The sequence below is a fragment of the Euleptes europaea genome, chromosome 14 (genome assembly GCF_029931775.1).
Source record: "Euleptes europaea isolate rEulEur1 chromosome 14, rEulEur1.hap1, whole genome shotgun sequence".
Classification (NCBI taxonomy): Eukaryota; Metazoa; Chordata; class Lepidosauria; order Squamata; family Sphaerodactylidae; genus Euleptes; species Euleptes europaea.
Genome location: NC_079325.1, coordinates 58,378,216 through 58,397,043, shown reverse-complemented (window position 1 = coordinate 58,397,043; position 18,828 = coordinate 58,378,216). Strand labels below are relative to the sequence as shown.

At 49.4% G+C, this 18,828-nt stretch overlaps 1 protein-coding gene across 1 annotated transcript; it reads right to left on the bottom strand.

Annotated features, from left to right (window-relative positions):
* Positions 1–257: 257 nt before the first annotated feature.
* SURF6 (surfeit 6) lies at positions 258–18,468 on the bottom strand. Its single transcript, XM_056860543.1, has 4 exons — positions 18,359–18,468; positions 3,206–3,451; positions 1,649–1,734; positions 258–932 (listed from the first exon to the last, which is right to left on the bottom strand). The coding sequence occupies exons 1-4, from the start codon at positions 18,450–18,452 to the stop codon at positions 267–269; spliced, it is 1,092 nt and encodes a 363-aa protein (XP_056716521.1). The 5' UTR covers positions 18,453–18,468; the 3' UTR covers positions 258–266.
* Between the last annotated feature and the right edge of the window lie 360 nt (positions 18,469–18,828).

Below are 18,828 nucleotides of genomic sequence, written 5' to 3'. Positions count from 1 at the left end.
AGGCTTGTTTTTTTAACACTGTAGCAGGATGAGGCACAGAGACCCACGGAAAGGTCTGTGTGGTGTTCGCCTCCCCAGTCGGACAGTGAGGAATGCACGCTTGGCTTAGTCCTCCATTCTGCTGAATCACAGCCAAGGAGGTTTGGGTTCAGAAATGCACACAGCATCCAAGACATTACAGACAACAGTTTTATTAATGTCTTTTTTTTTTTAATGTCCCATTAATGTCCACTTTGGAGCAGGTGAAAACATCCACCAAGTTTGGCTCATCTGAGGTCCTCAGGCAAGACACGGCCCTTTTTGCGGGCCTTGCTCTTCTTCCGCTCTATCTTGGCTAGCTTCTTCTTCTGGAGGTTCTTGCGGCGCTTGTCCTGGCGCTCCTGCATCTTCTCCACCACTTGCTCAGTCCGCTTCTCCCACTGCTTCTGGCATTGGGTTTTGCGCTGTTCTTTCCGCTTGAGGGCCATCTTCAGCCGGTCCTCGTTGTCCCGAATCTTGATGCCTTCTGCCTTGTAGAGAACGTTGGTCCACCTCATCTTGGTCTCCAGCTCCTGGGCTTTCTTCTCATCCTTGTGTTTCAGGTCTTCCAACTTGCTCTTCCGCATCTCCAGCCGACTCAATAGCTGTTTGTAATTCTTCCCTGTCAGCGGGGTGAGGTTGCCTTTCAAAGCCTGCCTCTTCTCTTTCCTCTTCTCCGCTTTGCTCAGCTGCTCTTCATGCACGTCAACCTTGTTGAAGACTATCTCGAACTTGCCATCAGTCTTAGGGGCTGGGAGCTCCAAAATGGCTCCTGTTGACACCTCTCCTGCTTCCTTCTTCTCAGTTTTCTCCTTCATTCTTAATTCTTTTCTTCGACGTTTCTTCCTTTCCTTCTCATATTTCCTTCGCTGCTGCTTCTTCAATGCTGCTGGAGACAGCTCTTTGGACCTTCCCTGTTAAGAAAGAGCAACTTGATAAGAAAGCAGAATTGCTTATGTACCTGGACAAGGTTTAGATACTAAAAGGCAGAGAAAACCTCATCCTTTGCACTTAAAAAATACCAAAATGATAGCAAACACTGCAATGTGCATAAATTAAACAAATGTGCTTAATCCATATGTTTTGGTTTGTTTGCACAATTTATTCTGCCTGTCCTTGTAATGAGGAGGAACAAGAAGACATTCCCCCCCGACAATGCATTAACTGTTCAGACTCAAGCCCATCTTTGCAGGCATTCAGTCTAGAAATATGATGTTGTGAGAAAAGGGGGAGGGAGGAAAACACATTAACCATGATTGTCAGGAAGTTGAATTCTGCATTTAGTGTCATATCTTTGGGGGATTGGTGTATTTTACACACAAAATACCCACCCCTGAACATGGAAACAGATATACCCTGAACTAAAATAGCCCCTATCACATCTCACACTCAGAATGCATATAATACTGCAACAAAAGCTTTTAGCTTTATCTCAATTGCAAAACCTATCCTTGCATAGGGTTTGGGACATTATAGTTAGGATCCAAATAGTAGACAGAAGGCAGCAAAGAGGTACAGAATTGCAAGGATAAAGATGAGGGAGGGAGAGCCACACATCTAAACTGGTTTAACTTTCAGGCCCTTTGCCATCCCTTGAGAACGGTCATTTTAATGAGGGTGCTGACCATACCTGACCGGAGACTTCTTGTATTTTCTCATGCAGCATCTGACGCAAGAGAGTCATGGTGGAAAAAGAATTGGGCCCGCTCTTGCCACCTGCATGGAAAGAAGGGCGGAGACTCAAGCAAGACAGCAGGAAGCAGCAGGGCTCTCATGAAACCAAGAAAGCACATGTCCTGCTTATCTGATGTCCCGAGCCGCCTTCCCTCGCAAGCAGCTTGGGACTCTCGCAAGCCGCTGCTTAGTCCCCACTTACCAGAGCGGCTGCCGCACAACCCAGATGTCCCTCAAAGAGCCAGGTAAGCCGAGCCCCAGCCGTGCCGCCACCGGCGGCCCCAGAATACCAGCGCAGGGGCCAGGTGTCCCGGACCCAGTAGGGACAGCGAGCCCTGTTGCGGCGAGAAGGCCGATGCCGCATAGGAAGACCCCAACACACCTGGCCTTGGCAGGGCCTCAGGCTGCTGCAGGAGGCAACCAGGGGGGCGGCATCCAGACAGATGGTGGTCAAGTTCCTACCCTATTGCTAGGAAAGCGACAGGACTGAGAATGGGCCAAACAAAGACAAGGGTGCGCCATCTGGCCCAGCCTCACTCAAACCCTTAAGGCAGGCCAGGAGGCCTCCTTATATAGCCTTCCAGGAGAGGAACCTGGGAGGAAGGGTGGGGCCTGAGAAGGACCTTGGCTATAAAGTCAGAGAGAAGGTTGAGGAGGAACCCATAGGCTGCCAGAGGCTTGGAGCTTGAGGCAACCTGGTAACCACAGAGGGAGAGGACAGCTCTGACTCTCCCTCGTACTGGTCTGAAGCTGAGGAAGTTCCTCTGGTGCGAGTGAGGCAGGTCCTGGAGGATACTCCGGCTCCCCCTTCCAGGGCAGCGCTTCACATCTGACACCAGGCACTGTCGGTTCCTCAGTCCAAATGAGAAGCATGCTTTGGAAAGTGAAAAAGACAGCTCAGAATCTTAGGATACCAGATACCCAGTCCTGCAGCTCGGTAATGAAGCACATGGCCCCGCCCCTCCGGCTTCCAAGTCTGCTACTTCACCCACCGTGGGCGAAGTAGTTTCTCTCCAACATTTCCCTGTCTTTCTTCCTACCCCAAACCCCCCGCTTGTCTCTCTTTCCATTCCTCTCCCAGGCACTGCAGGGAAGAAAATAAAGAGATGCCCTGAGGGGACCAGAGGGCATGACTGAGAACAGCTCTTTGCAAGCTGAATGAGATCTAAGCTCAGCTTGTTTCTCTTCCATATTGAGCATTCAGCCCAGGCGTGGCCAGAGATGAAAGCCAAAAGGCAGCTGAGGAACTGTGAACCAGAAAAGGAGATCCAAGACAAGCCCAGGATGTGGTGTATTGTACTACTGGTTTTTTTCTGTTTCTGTAGTTAGTAAGCATTGCTGGGTCCCCACCGGGGAGAAACATGGGGTAAAAACACTCAAACAAATAATACTCAGTCCTCCAATGACCACAGAGAATCCAGCCTGACTTTATCAGCATAGCTCCCACCGTGGCTCTATTTCTCAGTCCCACCAAGTCACTCCTTGATCTTGATGATCATGGAAACATCCTCACCTGTGGCGCCATTCTGGCCATCGTTCCCTTTCTCTCCAGCAGCAGCCAATCCGCAGGCACTGGATGCAGCTTGGACCCCAAGACCTGGGTTCTTAGCCACTGCTGCTGTTGACTTAGCCCCTATTTTGCAGGCATCAGGCAGTGCTGGCTTGCCTGGAAGGGCACCTTGCACACCTTGGGCATGCTTCTGCAGCTTCTTTCTTTTCTTCTTCTTCGGCTGAGCATCTTCCGGCCCTGACCCAGTTCCTGAGGAAGCGTGAAGGCAGAGAAGTGAGTTTCACTTCCTGAGAACGAGCCTTGATTACTTACCATGAAGGCTCCTTCTGCTCTGAGATACGAAGGGCATCTATGATTGGGTGTTTCGGCTTCGCTTGCTTCGGGAGGCAGGACCTTAAAAAACTTTCACTCCCACTTCCTGTCTGCTGGGAAACGCCCCCCTTCTTCTCCAGTTCAAAACTTTCCGAGAAGCTAATGGGCTCAAACATAAGTCCCCCAGGAAGGTAGTACTCAGAAAAAACAGGTTATGAACAACAAGGAATAACAAGGAGTAACAGTATCTGCAGATATGAGTCATGGCATAACACAATAACGGAAGACAGAGAGGGAAGTAACAGAACTAACGAGGTACTGTCTAACATTATACTAATCCCTTTCAGGAACTAACTGATCCAGGACGTCTGGGCGGGGAGATGCCCTTCGTATCTCAGAGCAGAAGGAGCCTTCAAGGTAAGTAATCAAGGCTCGTTCTCACTCTGAGAGAGAAAGGCATCTATGATTGGGACATACCAGAGCTGTCCCCTATAGGGTGGGCTTAGACGTCCTGTAGTATGCTCTGAAGGACGCGCCTACCAAAGGTGGCATCCGCTAAAGCGTACAGGTTTAACTTATAGTGCCTAACGAACATGGAGATGGAGGACCACGTTGCAGCCTTGAATATTTCTTCCAAGGGGGCCCTGCGATCAAAGGCCGTAGAGGTGGCCGCGCTCCTGACTGAATGGGCCATGATTCTTGGTGGAATTGTTAGGTTACTGTGTGCGTATGCCTGAGAAATACACTTTGTAATGGTTCTGCTAATAGCCGCCCGCGACATGGCTTCCCCTTTGTTGGGCGGGGAGAGATTGATAAAGAGAGCATCTGATGTTCTACAAGGGCCTGTGCATCTAATGTAAATTCGGAGGCGCGTCTCAAATCTAGGGAATGCCATTCTTTCTCTTTTAATGTTTTGGGTGGGGACAAAAGGAAGGCAAAACTATTTCCTGTTCCCTATGAAACCTAGAATTAATTTTTGGGCAGAAGGACGGGTCTGGCCTAAGCACCACCTTATCCGCGTAGAAGGTACATAGGCCTGGTCTGACTGACAAGGCGCTAAGTTCTGAAACCCGTCGAGCTGATGTCACTGCCGTCAAGAATAGTGTCTTTATGCGGAGCCAAGTAAGCTCCACTTGGCGAAGGGGTTCGAATGGAGGTTTGGTTAACGCAGTTAAGACCATATGTAAACTCCACGTCGGAAATCTATGGACGACAGGTGGAGAAATTAATGCTACACCCTCAAAAAGGCCTGGATGTGAGGATGTTTGGCAATTGGAAAACCTGAGATCTTGGGAACTATGGTGGCAATGGCAGCCAACTGCCTGCGTAGTGTGGAAACCTTCAGTCCCTGTTTACGCCCGTCCTGTAGAAAGGCTAGAACATCTGACACGTGATTTTAGCGGGTTGACGTGTTTACCACGACTCCATCTGGCGAAGGCTTTCCAGGAGGAATTATATATTCTGATTGTCGAAGGTCTCCGAGACACTAAGATAGTGTCTGTAAACTCTGGAGAGTAGCCTAAGCCTAGGAACCTGTCCCTTTCAATGCCCAGGCGGTCAGCCTGTGATGCAGAAGATCTTCCCTTTCCGGTAGCCTCCAAGGCTCCTGGGTGGAGAGTTCCCTCAGGACTAGAAACCAAGGCTGACGTGGCCAATAAGGAGCAACAAGGATCACTGACACCCGTAGACCCCGTATGCGACGTAACACTCGTGGAATTAAGGGTAGCGGGGGAAAGGCATAGAGAAGCTCTCTCGGCCATGGAGACACCAGTGCGTCGGTCTGTTCTGCTCCGCTCTGCTTGTATCTGGAGTAGAACCTGGGAAGTTGCTTGTTTCCGCGTGCTACGAACAGATCTATCTTTGGATGACCGAATCGTCGGGAGATCTGGTGGAACACTTCTTGGTGGAGAGACCACTCTGCTTCGCTCAGGGTTTCCCTGCTGAGCCAGTCCGCTTGCACATTCAAGGTCCCTTGAATGTGTTCTGCTGCGATGGAGGACAGGCTGGCTTCGGCCCAGAGCATCAACCGTCTGGCTTCGCTGCTGAGAACTGCCGAGTGGGACCCCCCCTGTGTTGATGTGAGCCTTTGTGGCCACATTGTCTGTCCCGACCAGGAGGTCCACACCCCAGATCTGGGTCTGAAAGAATTTCAAGGCCTTTAGGATGGCTCTGGTCTCGAGGGCATTGATATGAAGTTTCCTTTCTCTGGAGTTCCATACTCCCTGAGCTGGCCAACCCAGGAGAGTGGCTCCCCATCCCGAGAGACAAGCATCTGTAAAAATCTCCATCGGTGTGGGCCTGATGAAGGGGAGCCCCCTGGATAGGTTGTTGGGCTCCGACCACCAGGTGAGGCTGGACTTCACTTGTTCTGGGATGACTAGGAGTCTGTCCCGCTTTCGTGTGATGTCCTTTTGGTAAGAGTTGAGGAAGCCCTGAAGAGGTCTCGCATGAAGTCTGGCCCACTGCACAGATTGGATGCAGGCTATCATCATGCCTTGGAGTTTGGCCAAAAGCATTAGCCGAGATGATTTGGTGGCGATTGTCTTCTTGGAGATGTTGCATATTTTGCCGATCTTGTCCTCTGGTAAGATGACATCCTAGATGTTGGATGTGCTGTGATGGAGTCAACTGACTCTTCTTGAAATTTGTCAGGAAGCCATGCTCTGCGAGCATCTGCAGCACCATAGCTGTGTGTTCTTGGCTCTGGCGTTCTGATGAAGCACAAATCAGGAGGTCATCCAGATAGGGGTGAAGCCTTATGCCCCTCTCGCGAGCCAGCGCCACCAAGGTTATCATCACTTTGGAGAACACTCGTGGGGCAGAGGTAAGACCAAACGTGAGGACTGTGAACTGGTAGTGTAGATGGTGAAATTGGAAGCGCAAAAATCTGCGGTGTGAAGGATGGATCGGGATGTGAAGATACGCTTCCCTGAGGTCCACTGAGGTAAGGAAGTCTCCTGGTCTGAGGGCCTCTGAGATCGACTTCAAAGTCTCCATGAGGAACTTTTTTCGATAGATGAATTTGTTTAGAAATTTTAAATCGAGAATGGCTCGCCAGTTGCCGTCCCTTTTTGGCACTGTAAAGAAGATAGAGTAGACTCCGGATCTTCTCTCCAGCGGAGGGACTTCTTCTGTAGCTGTAAGCACTTGTCCCGTAGCATTCCCCAAAAGCAACAACCCAGGCAGGTAGTCCTAAGGAAAGTTGACTTTAATGGAAATCATGCAGGAAAACAGAGCTTGCAAACTTTACTAAGGCAGGAATGGTGGACAGAAAACACACAGTAGAATATATGGTGAACCAGGTCATATCAGATAGCATAGGTTGGCATGGTAACCCCTCAGTCGGGCTCCCACGAGAAAGGAATGTCCGTTAGATAAACAGTCCTTGGTGGAGAGGAGTAGAGCATCTGTGAGAAACCCAAAACAACCCAGAAACGTTGAGAACAGAGAAGAGTCCTGCTCCTGACATTCTGCTCCCCTCAGGGCCCCCTCCCGCCCTGCAAAGGGGCCGGCTTGTGGGGGTAGGCGGAGTGAAAGGCGCGCACCAGATGATGGTCGGCAACATCGCGGGAGCGTACCCATTCATCATAGGCAGGAGGGAAGGGCTTCCAACGAACGAGATATTGGAGAGATCAGTGACGAATACGAGAGTCCAGGATCTTAGCAACCTTGAAATGCTCCTCCCCCTCCACCATCACCGGTTGCTCAGGAAGTGGATCGGGATGCAAAGCCAAGAAATTGTTGCACTTGCTTACGGGTCGAGGGCGGAGCCCAATCGATTACAGACTGCACCTTAGGAGGGTCCACGGTAAGACCTTGGTGCGAAACAATGTAACCCAGAAATGTCAATTGTTTTTGGTGGAATTCGCATTTGGATGCCTTAGCATAGAGCTGGTTGTCCCGGAGACGTTGCAGCACTTCCCGCACCAAAGTTATATGTTCTTCCATAGAGTTGAAGTAAATAAGGATATCATCCAGATAAACCACCACGCCCCGGTATAAGTCGTGTAGGATCTCATTAATAAATTGCATGAAGACCCCCGGAGCCCCCTTTAATCCGAAGGGCATGACAAGAAACTCAAACATGCCAAAACAGCTGGAAAAGGCTGTGAGGGGCTCATCTCCGTCACGAGTGCGGACTCTATAATAGGCTTCGACTAAGTCCAGTTTGATGAAAATGCGCCCCTCTTTCAGTTGTCCTAAGATATCTGAAATTAGAGGAATGTGGTAGGCATTAGTCTGAGTGACTGCATTGAGCTTCCGAAAGTTGATGCAGAGGCGTAAATCACCTGTCTTTTTGCCGACAAAGAAAGCAGGGGCTGAGTTGGGAGCTGAAGATGGTCGAATGAAACCACGAGCAAGGTTTTTGTCTAAAAAGTCCCGTAATACAGTACGTTCAACAGTGCTCATGGGATAAATTTTACTCTTAGGAAGTTTACTGTCTCCCACCACTTCAATGGCGCAGTCAGTTCTGCGGTAGGGGGGTAGTGCATCGCATTCCTTTACATCAAAAACGTCTGCAAAGTCCAGATACTCAACGGGTAGCAACAAAGGAGGGGGGTGTCAGAGACCAAAGCTGAGGCTGTCGGAAAGACAACAGCGACTTCGTGGCGGTGTTGGGCGCAGCCAGGATCAGAAAATGTGATAGTATCAGCCTTCCAGTCTATAGCAGGGATGTGCCCCTTGAGCCAGTTTATTCCCAAAATGACTTCGTACCAGATGGGGGCTATGGTGAAGTCAATTTGCTCCCAATGAGAGCCAATACCCATAGCGACGCAGCATGTGCGACGGTTTACCAGACCACCTCTAAAGGTACTGCCATCCATCTGAGCGAATTGGATGGGATCAGGTAGTGTCTCTGATTTGACCTTAAGTGCACTGAAAGTGGCCTCATTGATTAGGGAGCGCCCACAGCCAGAGTCTATTAGTGCTTTAACATGTAGTTGGGGGCCTCTTTTGTAATGTTGTAACACCACGTCCACATATACAGTATTTTCAATTTTACTCACCATAACAGGAGCCTTGGGTTTTGCAGAAGCTGCAGAGGTCCGTTTTTTGACAGATCAAGAGGAGATTCCAGGTTGAGGGCAGGGGGATTCCAGGTGCGATCCTCATCCGAGGAAGGCGAGCTGTCCCCCAATGGGGCACTTGTAATCCGAGACCCGGATGGTTCGGTAGAGGTTGGTTCATTAGGAACTTCTCCGATGTGAAGTGCAGAGGATGCGTGTCGCCCTGGTGTAGTGCTGCGTGAGGCCGCGGTGCCTCTGCGTTGAGGTCACCCCCGAGCTCGGGGAGGTCCTTCTGGTCAGGGAGGAAGAGTGAGGTCTAGACGACGCGGGCAGGCTGAGGGTCCTGTGAGGGTCGCGTTAGTCTCTGTGGGACGGGTGTTGAAACCTTAGGAGGAGGCTTTTGACTGCTCCCCTCTTTGGTTCGGCACAGGACTAGAGAAATGACCTAGTGGCGGCTCTCCACCTCTTCCGCCAGTAAGATCCAATCTTCCAAGGTACCAGGGTCCCCTCGCATGTATGCCCAGTTCAAAATGTCGGGGTGTAAGGCTTCCCGAAAATAGTGTATACGGGTGGCTTCAGGCCAGTCCACTATTTTACTGGCGAGTCGTCGAAACTCGTCAGCGAATTCCCGAACTAGGGTTGAGCCCTGACGGAGTTGCAAGAGTTCGGCTTTGGCTCTTTCTCCCAAGAAGGGGTCCTCGAAGCACCTCCGCGGGGCAGACATGAAGTTGTTGAGAGAGCGTGTGGCGCGAACCCAAGTGTCAAACTGGAGAATCATCCGGTCAGCCGCTTTTCTTGTTAATAGGGAGGCAACGAAACGGACTCGACTGTCCTTGGTAGGGAAGAACTGGCCTTGTTCTCTCATGTAACTGTCCACATGATGTAGGAAACAGGGTAAAGTCTCAACCGAGCCGTCATAAGTGATCTTTAGTCGAGGTTGTTTCTATTGAATCGGTTGCCCAGGGAGCGGTAATATTGGCGCTCCGACGGGCGGTGCAATTGGCGCCCCGGGGAGTGGCTGAACTGGTACCCCGATGGGCGGCACAGCGGGCACGGTGGGCGCAGTGGGCACCTGTGGCAGAGCCTGCGGGGCTGGCTGCGGTGGCTGAGTTGGATCCGGTAAAATGGGCAGTTTGAGCCCGGTGCAACCGTTCATTCTCGCGGAGCAGCTGTTCCATTTGATCTTGTAGGCGGGTTATGCGGTCGGCCAACTCCCGATTTTGGTTCCGCAAGAAATACGTGTCGTTGCTGATCCCTCCAGTGCGTTTGGATCGGCTGACCCGGAGATTGGCAGCCCAGTGGGATCCGTCGCCATATAGGTCCTCCTCGTCGGAGTAGTCCAATTCAGGGAGATGTTCAGCAAGGCGCCGGGCGCGTTGCGTGGTGCAAGATGGGGCAAATGTTGGGGAGAAAGAGGGTCCGAAAGAGAACCCAGATCCCATAGTTTCCTTGGGATGCACATCTTTTGCATCTGCCTGGGCTCGTTCGACGGCCAATTGCTGCTCCTTTTCTTTGTCGGCCAGAGCCTTGGCCGCCGCCGCTTCTGCGGCTTGCTGTTGTTCCTCGGCCCGTTGTTTGTCTGCGAGCGCCTGATCGGCCTCAATCTTCAGGGCAGCGGCCGCGGTGACAATCGGAAGGGCCTCTCGCTCCAAAAGGGCGAGGAGTGGGGTAGTATCTTGACTGAGTAGAGGTTGCACCTGGACGGCCAATGCGGCTGCTCCAGCCCAAAATGTCGGGGTTAACAGCTGTGTTAGGTCGGCCACTGTGGTTGTGGCCGGGGGCAGTCCCACAAATAGCAGCGCAGTTCGGACAGCGAGGCCTTGCACCTCTGCTTGGCACACTTTAGGATCAGGAACTAGGGCCGGCGGCTGTGGTCCCGCCATGTCGCGAGGCGAGTTGGGATGGTCTGGGACCGCCGCCGCGTCCTGCTGCGTGTCGTGCAATGTCAATCTCGCTAACAAACGGGTTAAGATGGTCAAGTCCTCTTGTGCCACCTGTACTTCTTCCAATAGTCCGTCCAGGGCCAAAAGTTCGTAATGGGCGTCTCGGTCCGCATCCTGACGTCCAAGGCGTCGTTTCCGTAAGGCAGCGCCACTGAACCCGAACAAGTTCAACTAGGCAGTTGACTTCCGCATCGGTCCGCACTGCTTCGACGAGCACATCATGAAGTAGAGTAGGGTCGTCAGGGAAGGTAGAAGATCCTAGCAAAAGGGCCCAACGGGATAAGCCCTCCAGGATTCCAGACGTGGAACCCGTACTCGGGGAGTCTCGTCCTCCAGCCAAGTTGTAGGCGAACCCTCCAGGGCTCCAGCCAGGCAGGTAAAAGCGAAAAGTGATTCCTTCCTTAATGTAAGCACTTGTCCCGTAGCATTCCCCAAAAGCAACAACCCAGGCAGGTAGTCCTAAGGAAAGTTGACTTTAATGGAAATCATGCAGGAAAACAGAGCTTGCAAACTTTACTAAGGCAGGAATGGGGAACAGAAAACACACAGTAGAATATATGGTGAACCAGGTCATATCAGATAGCATAGGTTGGCATGGTAACCCCTCAGTCGGGCTCCCACGAGAAAGGAATGTCCGTTAGATAAAAAGTCCTTGGCGGAGAGGAGTAGAGCATCTGTGAGAAACCCAAAACAACCCAGAAACGTCGAGAACAGAGAAGAGTCCTGCTCCTGACAAGGGCACAGATGTCCGCAAGGTGATGTATGGCCGCCAACGTTCTGAGCCGTTTCTCTTTGTTCATGGGACGTGGGGAAGGCACAACACGGTCTGGAGGAACCCTGAAAAATTCTATTTGATATCCCTCTGTCACTATTTTCAAAACCCAGGGGTCTGCATGGGAGGAGGACCATTGTTCCTGAAAAAACCTGAGCCTGCCCCCCACAGGCCGCAGGAGGGCGTCATTGTTTGGGCTGACGTGGGGCTTTGACCCCTCTGACTGAGTATTGGTGAAGCGGGAGGACCTGGAAAAACGACCTCCCCAACGAAAGGACCCACGCTGTGAATTCCACTGGCCTCTTCTATTGTCAGGTCTGTAACGCGACATGGCATGAAAGGACCGAAAGAAAGTCTGGCTGTGATATTCGTAATCTTTGCTTAGGACCTTGGGGAGGGCCTTCTTTTTATCTTTGGTTTCAACTAAGATAGATTCTAAAGATTCCCCAAACAACTTGCCACCTTGATATGGGTAGCCCATCAGGACGATTTTGGACCGGTGCCCAACATGCCAAGGGCGGATCCACATGGCCCTCCTAGCTGCCACTGAGGTGGCCAAGGCTCTGGCGGAAAAGACCATGGCATCCAATGAGGAATCGGCCAGGAAGAAAACCGCTTTAAGTATTCTTGACACCCCCTCAAGAGCGTTCCTATCGTCTTCAGGTATAAGCTGGGCTAACTTCCTGACCCAAACAATAGCCGCCCTAGAGACTAAGGCCGAAGTAATGGACACGCTGGTAGCTAGAGCTGAGGCTTCATGGGAACGTTTACAGGCTAAATCAACCTTGCGATCAACAGGGTCTCTAATCATTACCTGGCCCTCTTCCGTAGCCCGCAGAATGCAGGGCTGAAATGGGATTCAACTGTGGGGACCCGAAGCAGGTCGGCTGAGGTAGTTGCCAAGTTGTAAAACTTTTTGGTGAATTGAGGTGCCCTTTCCCCCCCAGAGGCTTAGCCCATTCGGCCTTAACTAGGCCAGTGAAATAATCTGGAACAGGGATGAAGTTGGAAGGGGAGTCATTCATATGAATGACTCATTCCCTTCTCTTCACTAGAAGAGAATTCACCTTCCTCTCTCTCCCTTCCTTCGTCATCTGAGGAAAACGGGGAGATATCGGGTTCCCTCTGCTCCGAAAAGGAAACGGATTGAGCCTTCAGATCAGCCTTTGTAAGCCTTTGGTGCGCAAATCTGCCCCCTTTCGGTGGTGAGATGGGGAAGGGTCCCGCGAAGTAGAAGGGCCGGGGGAAGGGGCTGGGGAAGACAAGCTGACCAATCTCAGTCCCTCGGCAAATGAATCCCTCACTAAGGCAGACAACTCTGCCCTTAAAAATTCCAGTCCCCCTGCCAGTCCCCCCGCCCCCATGGGAACCGGCAGTGTAGGTACTTTACCAATGGAGGCTTCTGCGGCTGGCCCCTGCAAGGCTGAAGCGGCGCCATCGCATGGAGTCGAAGCGGCTGCCGCTAGAGATGGAACGGACGTAGCCGTTGTGTGCTCGTATAAGGGGCCTGGAACGGAGCGGTCGGCGCAGCTGTGGGTCCCTGAGCGCTTTGGAACTGAGGCGGAGAAGCGCTCATTTTCGGCACCTTCGGGGCTCTGTGACCACGGGCGGCGTTGAGGAGGCGTTTGGCCGCTTTCCTGTGCGCCGACCCAATTTTCTTTTTCCTAGGCGCGGCTTTTTTCTTGCTCTTAACGCCTGATAAATAGCTGCAAGAGGGCTGATCTCCTCCTGCAGCTGGTCTAAGTAGAGAGGGATCCAAATCGCCCTGGGCGATGTATTGGTTGGAACGATCCTCCGCCATTTTGTTCTGGCGGGAACTCACTACTCGACCGTTGCCCTCTACTAACCGTCTAAACAGAGGTAAAATAGACAAGGAAAGGTAGAATTAAGATAGATTAGAATAGAATTAAGTAGATGAGATTTAGGTAAGAAGAATCAGATAAGAAAAAGGGATCTTTCCTGAAGCTGCTGCAGAGAGATGAAAAAACACGCTCTCCCGATAGTGAGGCAGGAAAGAACTGGAGAAGAAGGGGGGCATTTCCCAGGAGACAGGAAGTGGGAGCGAAAGTTTTTTAAGGTCCTGCCTCCCGAAGCAAGCGAAGCCGAAACACCCAACCATAGATGCCCTTCTCTCTCAGAGCGAGAAGGAAACAATCTAAGCCAGGGGTGTCTAACACATTTGTTACAAGGGCCAGATATGTCATAAATGTCACCTGGTCAGGCCAGGCACACTTGCCAGCCAGATAGGGATGGGGGCAGTGGCTGGCTCACGGGCTAGAGAAGAGCTCTCAAGGTGCTGGATCTAGCCCACGGGCCTTATGTTTAACACCTCTGATCCAAGCCTTTCTTTGGTGTGCCAAGAAAGGCAATCCAGAGAGTTTCAGCCTTCGGTATTGAAGGGATCTCCAATAGCCTGGAGGACCCCCACCTATGTGGGTAGCCCTTTGCCTGTGCCCTGAAGGGAAGACAGGAGACATAAGAACATAAAAAGGCCCTACTGGATCAGACCAAGGCCCATCAAGTCCAGCAATCTGTTCACACAGGGCCAACTAGGTGCCTCTAGGAAGCCCACAAACAAACTGGACTAGGCTTTTTTGGGAGGGAGGGAGGGAGGGATAGATATTGCAAACCACTTTCCGGCAGCTTAACAGAAAGAGTGGCATATGCATGCATTAAACAGAGAAATAAATGCCCCAAATTCTGAAGACATTTCCTAACTCAATAATTTGAAAGAACATCTCCAACATGGGTGGAAATTGCCTAGAGAAAGAGGGGTGGGGTGGAGAAGGAGATTTCCATAAATCTGCTTTCTGATAGTTTTTTTAACGTGAAGGATAGATATATCAGTGGCAATGCATCATGATAGCCAAATGAAACCTTCATGTTTAGAGGGAATCTATCTACTCTGAATGTGATATACTGGGGATAACCAATGGGGAACAGCAATTGTCTTCACAGCCTGCTTTCAAGTCTTAGAGAAACCCAGCTAAAACCACAAATAGTTAATTTCAAAAATTGGAATAAAGCTGCAGAAAAGCACTAAAACAATCATAAGCATCAAAATCTAATCTAAACACTAATCAAGAATAAATTTGCATAACTAAGTTTAATTGGACATGAACTGGAAGAACTGTGAATTGTAACCAGAAATATTATCAAGAAAGAATGTGCAAAGACTATTCCTGTAACCAAAAGAAATGAAATTATTTCATGAATGACTGATGAAACTGTTAAAATTGCTAAAGACAGACAACAAGTGACAGTAAAAGGTGATAACAATAGAATCAGAATTCTTAAAGCAACTTTTCATTAACTTGCCCTTAAACAAAATGAACTATTATAATAACTGATGCAAAGAAATAGAAGAGAACAACAAAAATAGGAAGAATGGGATGCAGAATGTTGGTGGGATTATAACAATGGAAAAGTGGGAAGCATTGTGTACCTCAGAGTTGAAATTTACTGCCAGTCAAGAAGTTAGAGAAAATTGGTACAAGATGTTCTATAGATGGTACCTTATTCCCAACATGTTAAAGAAGATGAGCAACAAGAAGGAAACCAGTCAAGGGGTGTGTTGGAAATATTAAATCAAGCCTGAAATATCCCTAGAAGCTAAAATGACTAAACTGAGGCTACCATACTTTGGTCACATTGTGAGAAGACAAGAATCACGGGAAAAGACAATAACGCTAGGAAAAGTGGAAGGCAGCAAAAAAAGAGAGAGACCCAACATGAGATGGATTGACTCTATAAAGGAAGCCATGGCCCTCAGTTTGCAAGACCTGAGCATGGCTGCCAACGATAGGAGGTTTTGGAGGACATTAATTCATGGGGTCGCCGTAAGTCAGAAGTGACCTGATGGCATGTAACATAACTGTTGCAAACCTCTTCAAGATATGCCTTTCTCTAAAAAGAGGAGCTGCAAACAACCCTACAAATGAATAAATATTCACTTAGGAAATCAAGCGGCTAGTTCTCACGGTCCTGGATGTTATGGCAGCTTCAGTATTCCACAAATCACTCAGTTTTACAGCAAGAGCTCTGTTTTCAAAGATTTTGCAACTATTTTTCCCAGAAATGAGCTGGAATACACAGCTGGAAGACCAAACAATTCATTTATGACAAACTGCAGACTAGATCCAAGACTTAAATGCTAGAACCCAGCTTGAAACCATCTGGGTAAAAATTAAGGGGGAGAAAAATAGTGATGTCATTGTGGGGGTATATTATAGACCCCCAAGCCAAACTGAAGAGTTAGATGATGCTTTTCTGGAACAGATGTCCAAACATTCAAAAAAGAAAGATGTAGTAGTAATGGAAGATTTCAATTATCCTGACATCTGTTGGAAGGCTAACTCTGCCAAAACAACTAGGTCCGACAAATTCCTCACTTCCCTTGCAGACAACTTCATAGTCCAAAAAGTGGAAGCAACAAGGGGAACAGCCATTTTGGATCTGATCTTAACCAGTTATGATGATCTGGTTTATGGGGTAGAAGGAGTGGGATCTTTAGGTGGGAGTGACCAAGTTCTCCTGGAGTTTGTTATACAGCAGAAAGGAGAAGCAAGAAATAGTCAAACATGTACTCTAGACTTTAAGAAAGCTGATTTCAATAAATTTAGGGAACTACTGGGTGTGATCCCGTGGGTGAGAATATTGAATGAGAAGGGAGTACATGAAGGATGGGAAATTCTTAAAAGGGAGATACTGAAGGCGCAATTTCAATCAATTCCCAAGAGGAGAAAAAAAGGTAGAGGTTTGAAGAAACCAGTGTTCATGACTTAAGAACTTTTGGTTGAGATAGGATTTAAGAAGGGCATGTACAAGAAATGGAAAAAGGGAGAAATCAACAAAGAGGAATTCAAACAAGTAGCTAGCACCTGTAGGGAGAAAGTCAGGAAGGCTAAAGAGCAGAATGAGCTCCGGCTAGCCAGGGAAGTAAAAAACAACAAAAAAGGGTTTTTGGGTTATGTCCATAACAAAAGGAAGATCAAGGTAACGATCGGGTCATTGTGTGGAGAGGATGGTGAGTTATTAACAAGGGAGGCAGACAGAAAAGGCAGAATTACTTAACTCCTTTTTTGTATCAGTCTTCTCCCAAAAGGGGAATAGTGCTCAACCTGGGAAAATGGAGCAGAGAATGCAATAGGGGAATTACAGCATAGTATAGACACTGAGATAGTACAGGAATAACTGGCTACTCTTAATGAATTCAAGTCTCTGGGGACGGACAAACTGCATCCAAGGGTGTTAAAAGAACTGGCTGAAGAGATTTCAGAACCACTGGCAATAATCTTTGAGAATTCATAGAGAACAGGAGAAGTTTCAGCAGACTGGAGGGCAAATGTGGTCCCCATCTTTAAAAAGGGGGGGAAAGAAATCCCAAACAATTATCGCCCAGTCGGCCCAGGCTAGCCCGATCTCGTCAGATCTCAGAAGCTAAGCAAGGCCAGCCCTGGTTAGTATTTGGATGGGAGACCACCAAGGAATACCAGGGTTGCTGTGCAGAGGAAGGCACTGGCAAACCACCTCTGCTAGTCTCTTGCCATGAAAAGCCCAAAAGGGGTCGCCATCAGTCGGCTGCGACTTGACGGCATTTTACACACACACACACAGCCTGACATCAATACCAGGTAAAATACTAGAGAAGATAATTAAACAGACGGTCTGTAAGCACTTAGAAAGAAATGCCGTGTTCACTGACAGTCAACATGGGTTTCTCAAAAACAGGTCATGCCAAACTAATCTCATCTCTTTTTTTGAAAGAGTGACAAGTATGGTAGATGAAGGGAACGCTGTAGATGTAGTGTACCTTGATTTCAGTAAAGCCTTTAATAAAGTCCCCCATGATCTTCTTGAAACAAAGCTAGTAAAATGTGGGCTGGACACTGCTACTGTTAGGTGGATTGGTAATTGGTTAACCAACCGAACCCAAAGGGTGCTCATTAATGGAACAACTTCATCCTGGAGAGGAGTGACCAGTGGGGTACCACAGGGATCTGTCCTGGGACCGGTACTATTTAATATTTTTATAAATGACTTGGATGATGGAATAGAGAGCATGCTAATCAAATTTGCAGATAACACCAAGTTAGGGGGGGTAGTTAATACCCCGGAGGGTAGGGTCAGAGTTCAGAATAACCTCGATAGACTGGAGAGCTGGGCCATAAGCAATAAAATGGATTTCAATAGGGAGAAGTGTAAAGTACTTCACGTAGGCAGAAACAACATATGGCACAGGTACAGGATGGGAGATAGTTGGCTTGACAACAGTACATGTGAAAGAGATCTGGGAGTCTTAGTGGACCACAAACTGAACATGAGTCAACAATGTGATATGGCGGCTAAGAAGGCCAATGCAATTCTGGGCTGCATCAATAGGAGTATTGTGTCTAGATCAAGGGAAGTAATACTACCACTGTATTCTGCATTGGTCAGACCACACTTGGAATACTGTGTCCAGTTTTGGGCTCCACAATTTAAGAAGGATGTTGACAAGTTGGAGCGTGTCCAGAGGAGGACGACCAGAATGGTCAAAGGTCTGGAATCCATGTCCTATGAGGAGAGACTTAGGGAGTTGGGTTTGCTTAGTTTGGAGAAGGTTGAGGGGAGACATGATAGCCATGTTTGAACATTTGAAGGGATGTCATGTTGATGAGGGAACTAGCTTGTTCTCTGTTGCTCCAGAGACTAGGACATGGAGTAATGGATTTAAACTAACAGAAAAGCGATTCCACCTAAACATTAGGAAGAACTTTCTGACAGCGAGGGCGGTTTGACGGTAGAATGGGCTGCCTCGGGGGTGGGGGAGTCCCTGTCTTAGGAGGTCTTTAAGCAGAGGCTGGATGGCCATCTGTTGGGAGTGCTTTGATTGTGGGATCCTGCATGGCGGGGGGAGGGTTGGGGTCACTGGGGATGTGGGGGGAGGTAGTTGTGAATTTCCTGCCTTGTGCAGGGGGCTGGACTAGATGACCCTGGTGGTCCCTTCCAACTCTATGATTCCATGACTCTACCCATTTGCAGCAACAGGCCCTCTGCCCAGAAGAGCTCATAAGCTAAGGGGAAGCACCTTTAGTAATACGACAACCAAAAAGAACCATGCAAATCCCAGAAACTGTACCGGATTTCCTTTTTCGTGGTTCCTGAATTTCCTGGGTGCAAATTTTCCTCGCCAGTCGCTGTAAATAAGAGTCTTTGTTGGCTAAACTGGCCATTTCCGAACAAGCTCTCGTGAAGGTGTAGCACGCAACTTTTTTTAAAGAAAGAGCCCAGGGATGAACGCGCGGCGGCCTCAAAGGAGACCCTCCGGGCCAGAAGCCTGAAGGAGGCCCTTCCCGCTGCGAGGTACGTACCCGTCTCCCGAACACGGAAATGAAGCCTGGATAACGAGAGACAAGAAGCAGAAATTAGTGTCAAAGGAAAGACACGTGTCCAAGGGCCAAGCAGGAAAAATAAAGCACTAGGTAAGGATACTCTACCACCCCCACCCCTAATAAAAAGGCCTCCCAGCGGAGCGAACGGGGCTGGCGGACCGCACGGGCCTTTCGGCCAACAGCTCCAGGTCTGCACGAGGCGGGGAGGGGCGGAGGC

Excerpts from the sequence above, each read along its gene's own strand:
- SURF6 (XM_056860543.1), bottom strand. The coding sequence starts at position 18,452 with ATGGCCAGTTTAGCCAACAAAGACTCTTATTTACAGCGACTGGCGAGG. Across the intron at positions 3,452-18,358 it reads ACCACGAAAAAGGAAATCCG|GAACTGGGTCAGGGCCGGAA; the intron begins GTACAGTTTCTG and ends ACGCTTCCTCAG. Across the intron at positions 1,735-3,205 it reads TGGCCAGAATGGCGCCACAG|GTGGCAAGAGCGGGCCCAAT; the intron begins GTGAGGATGTTT and ends CTTTCCATGCAG.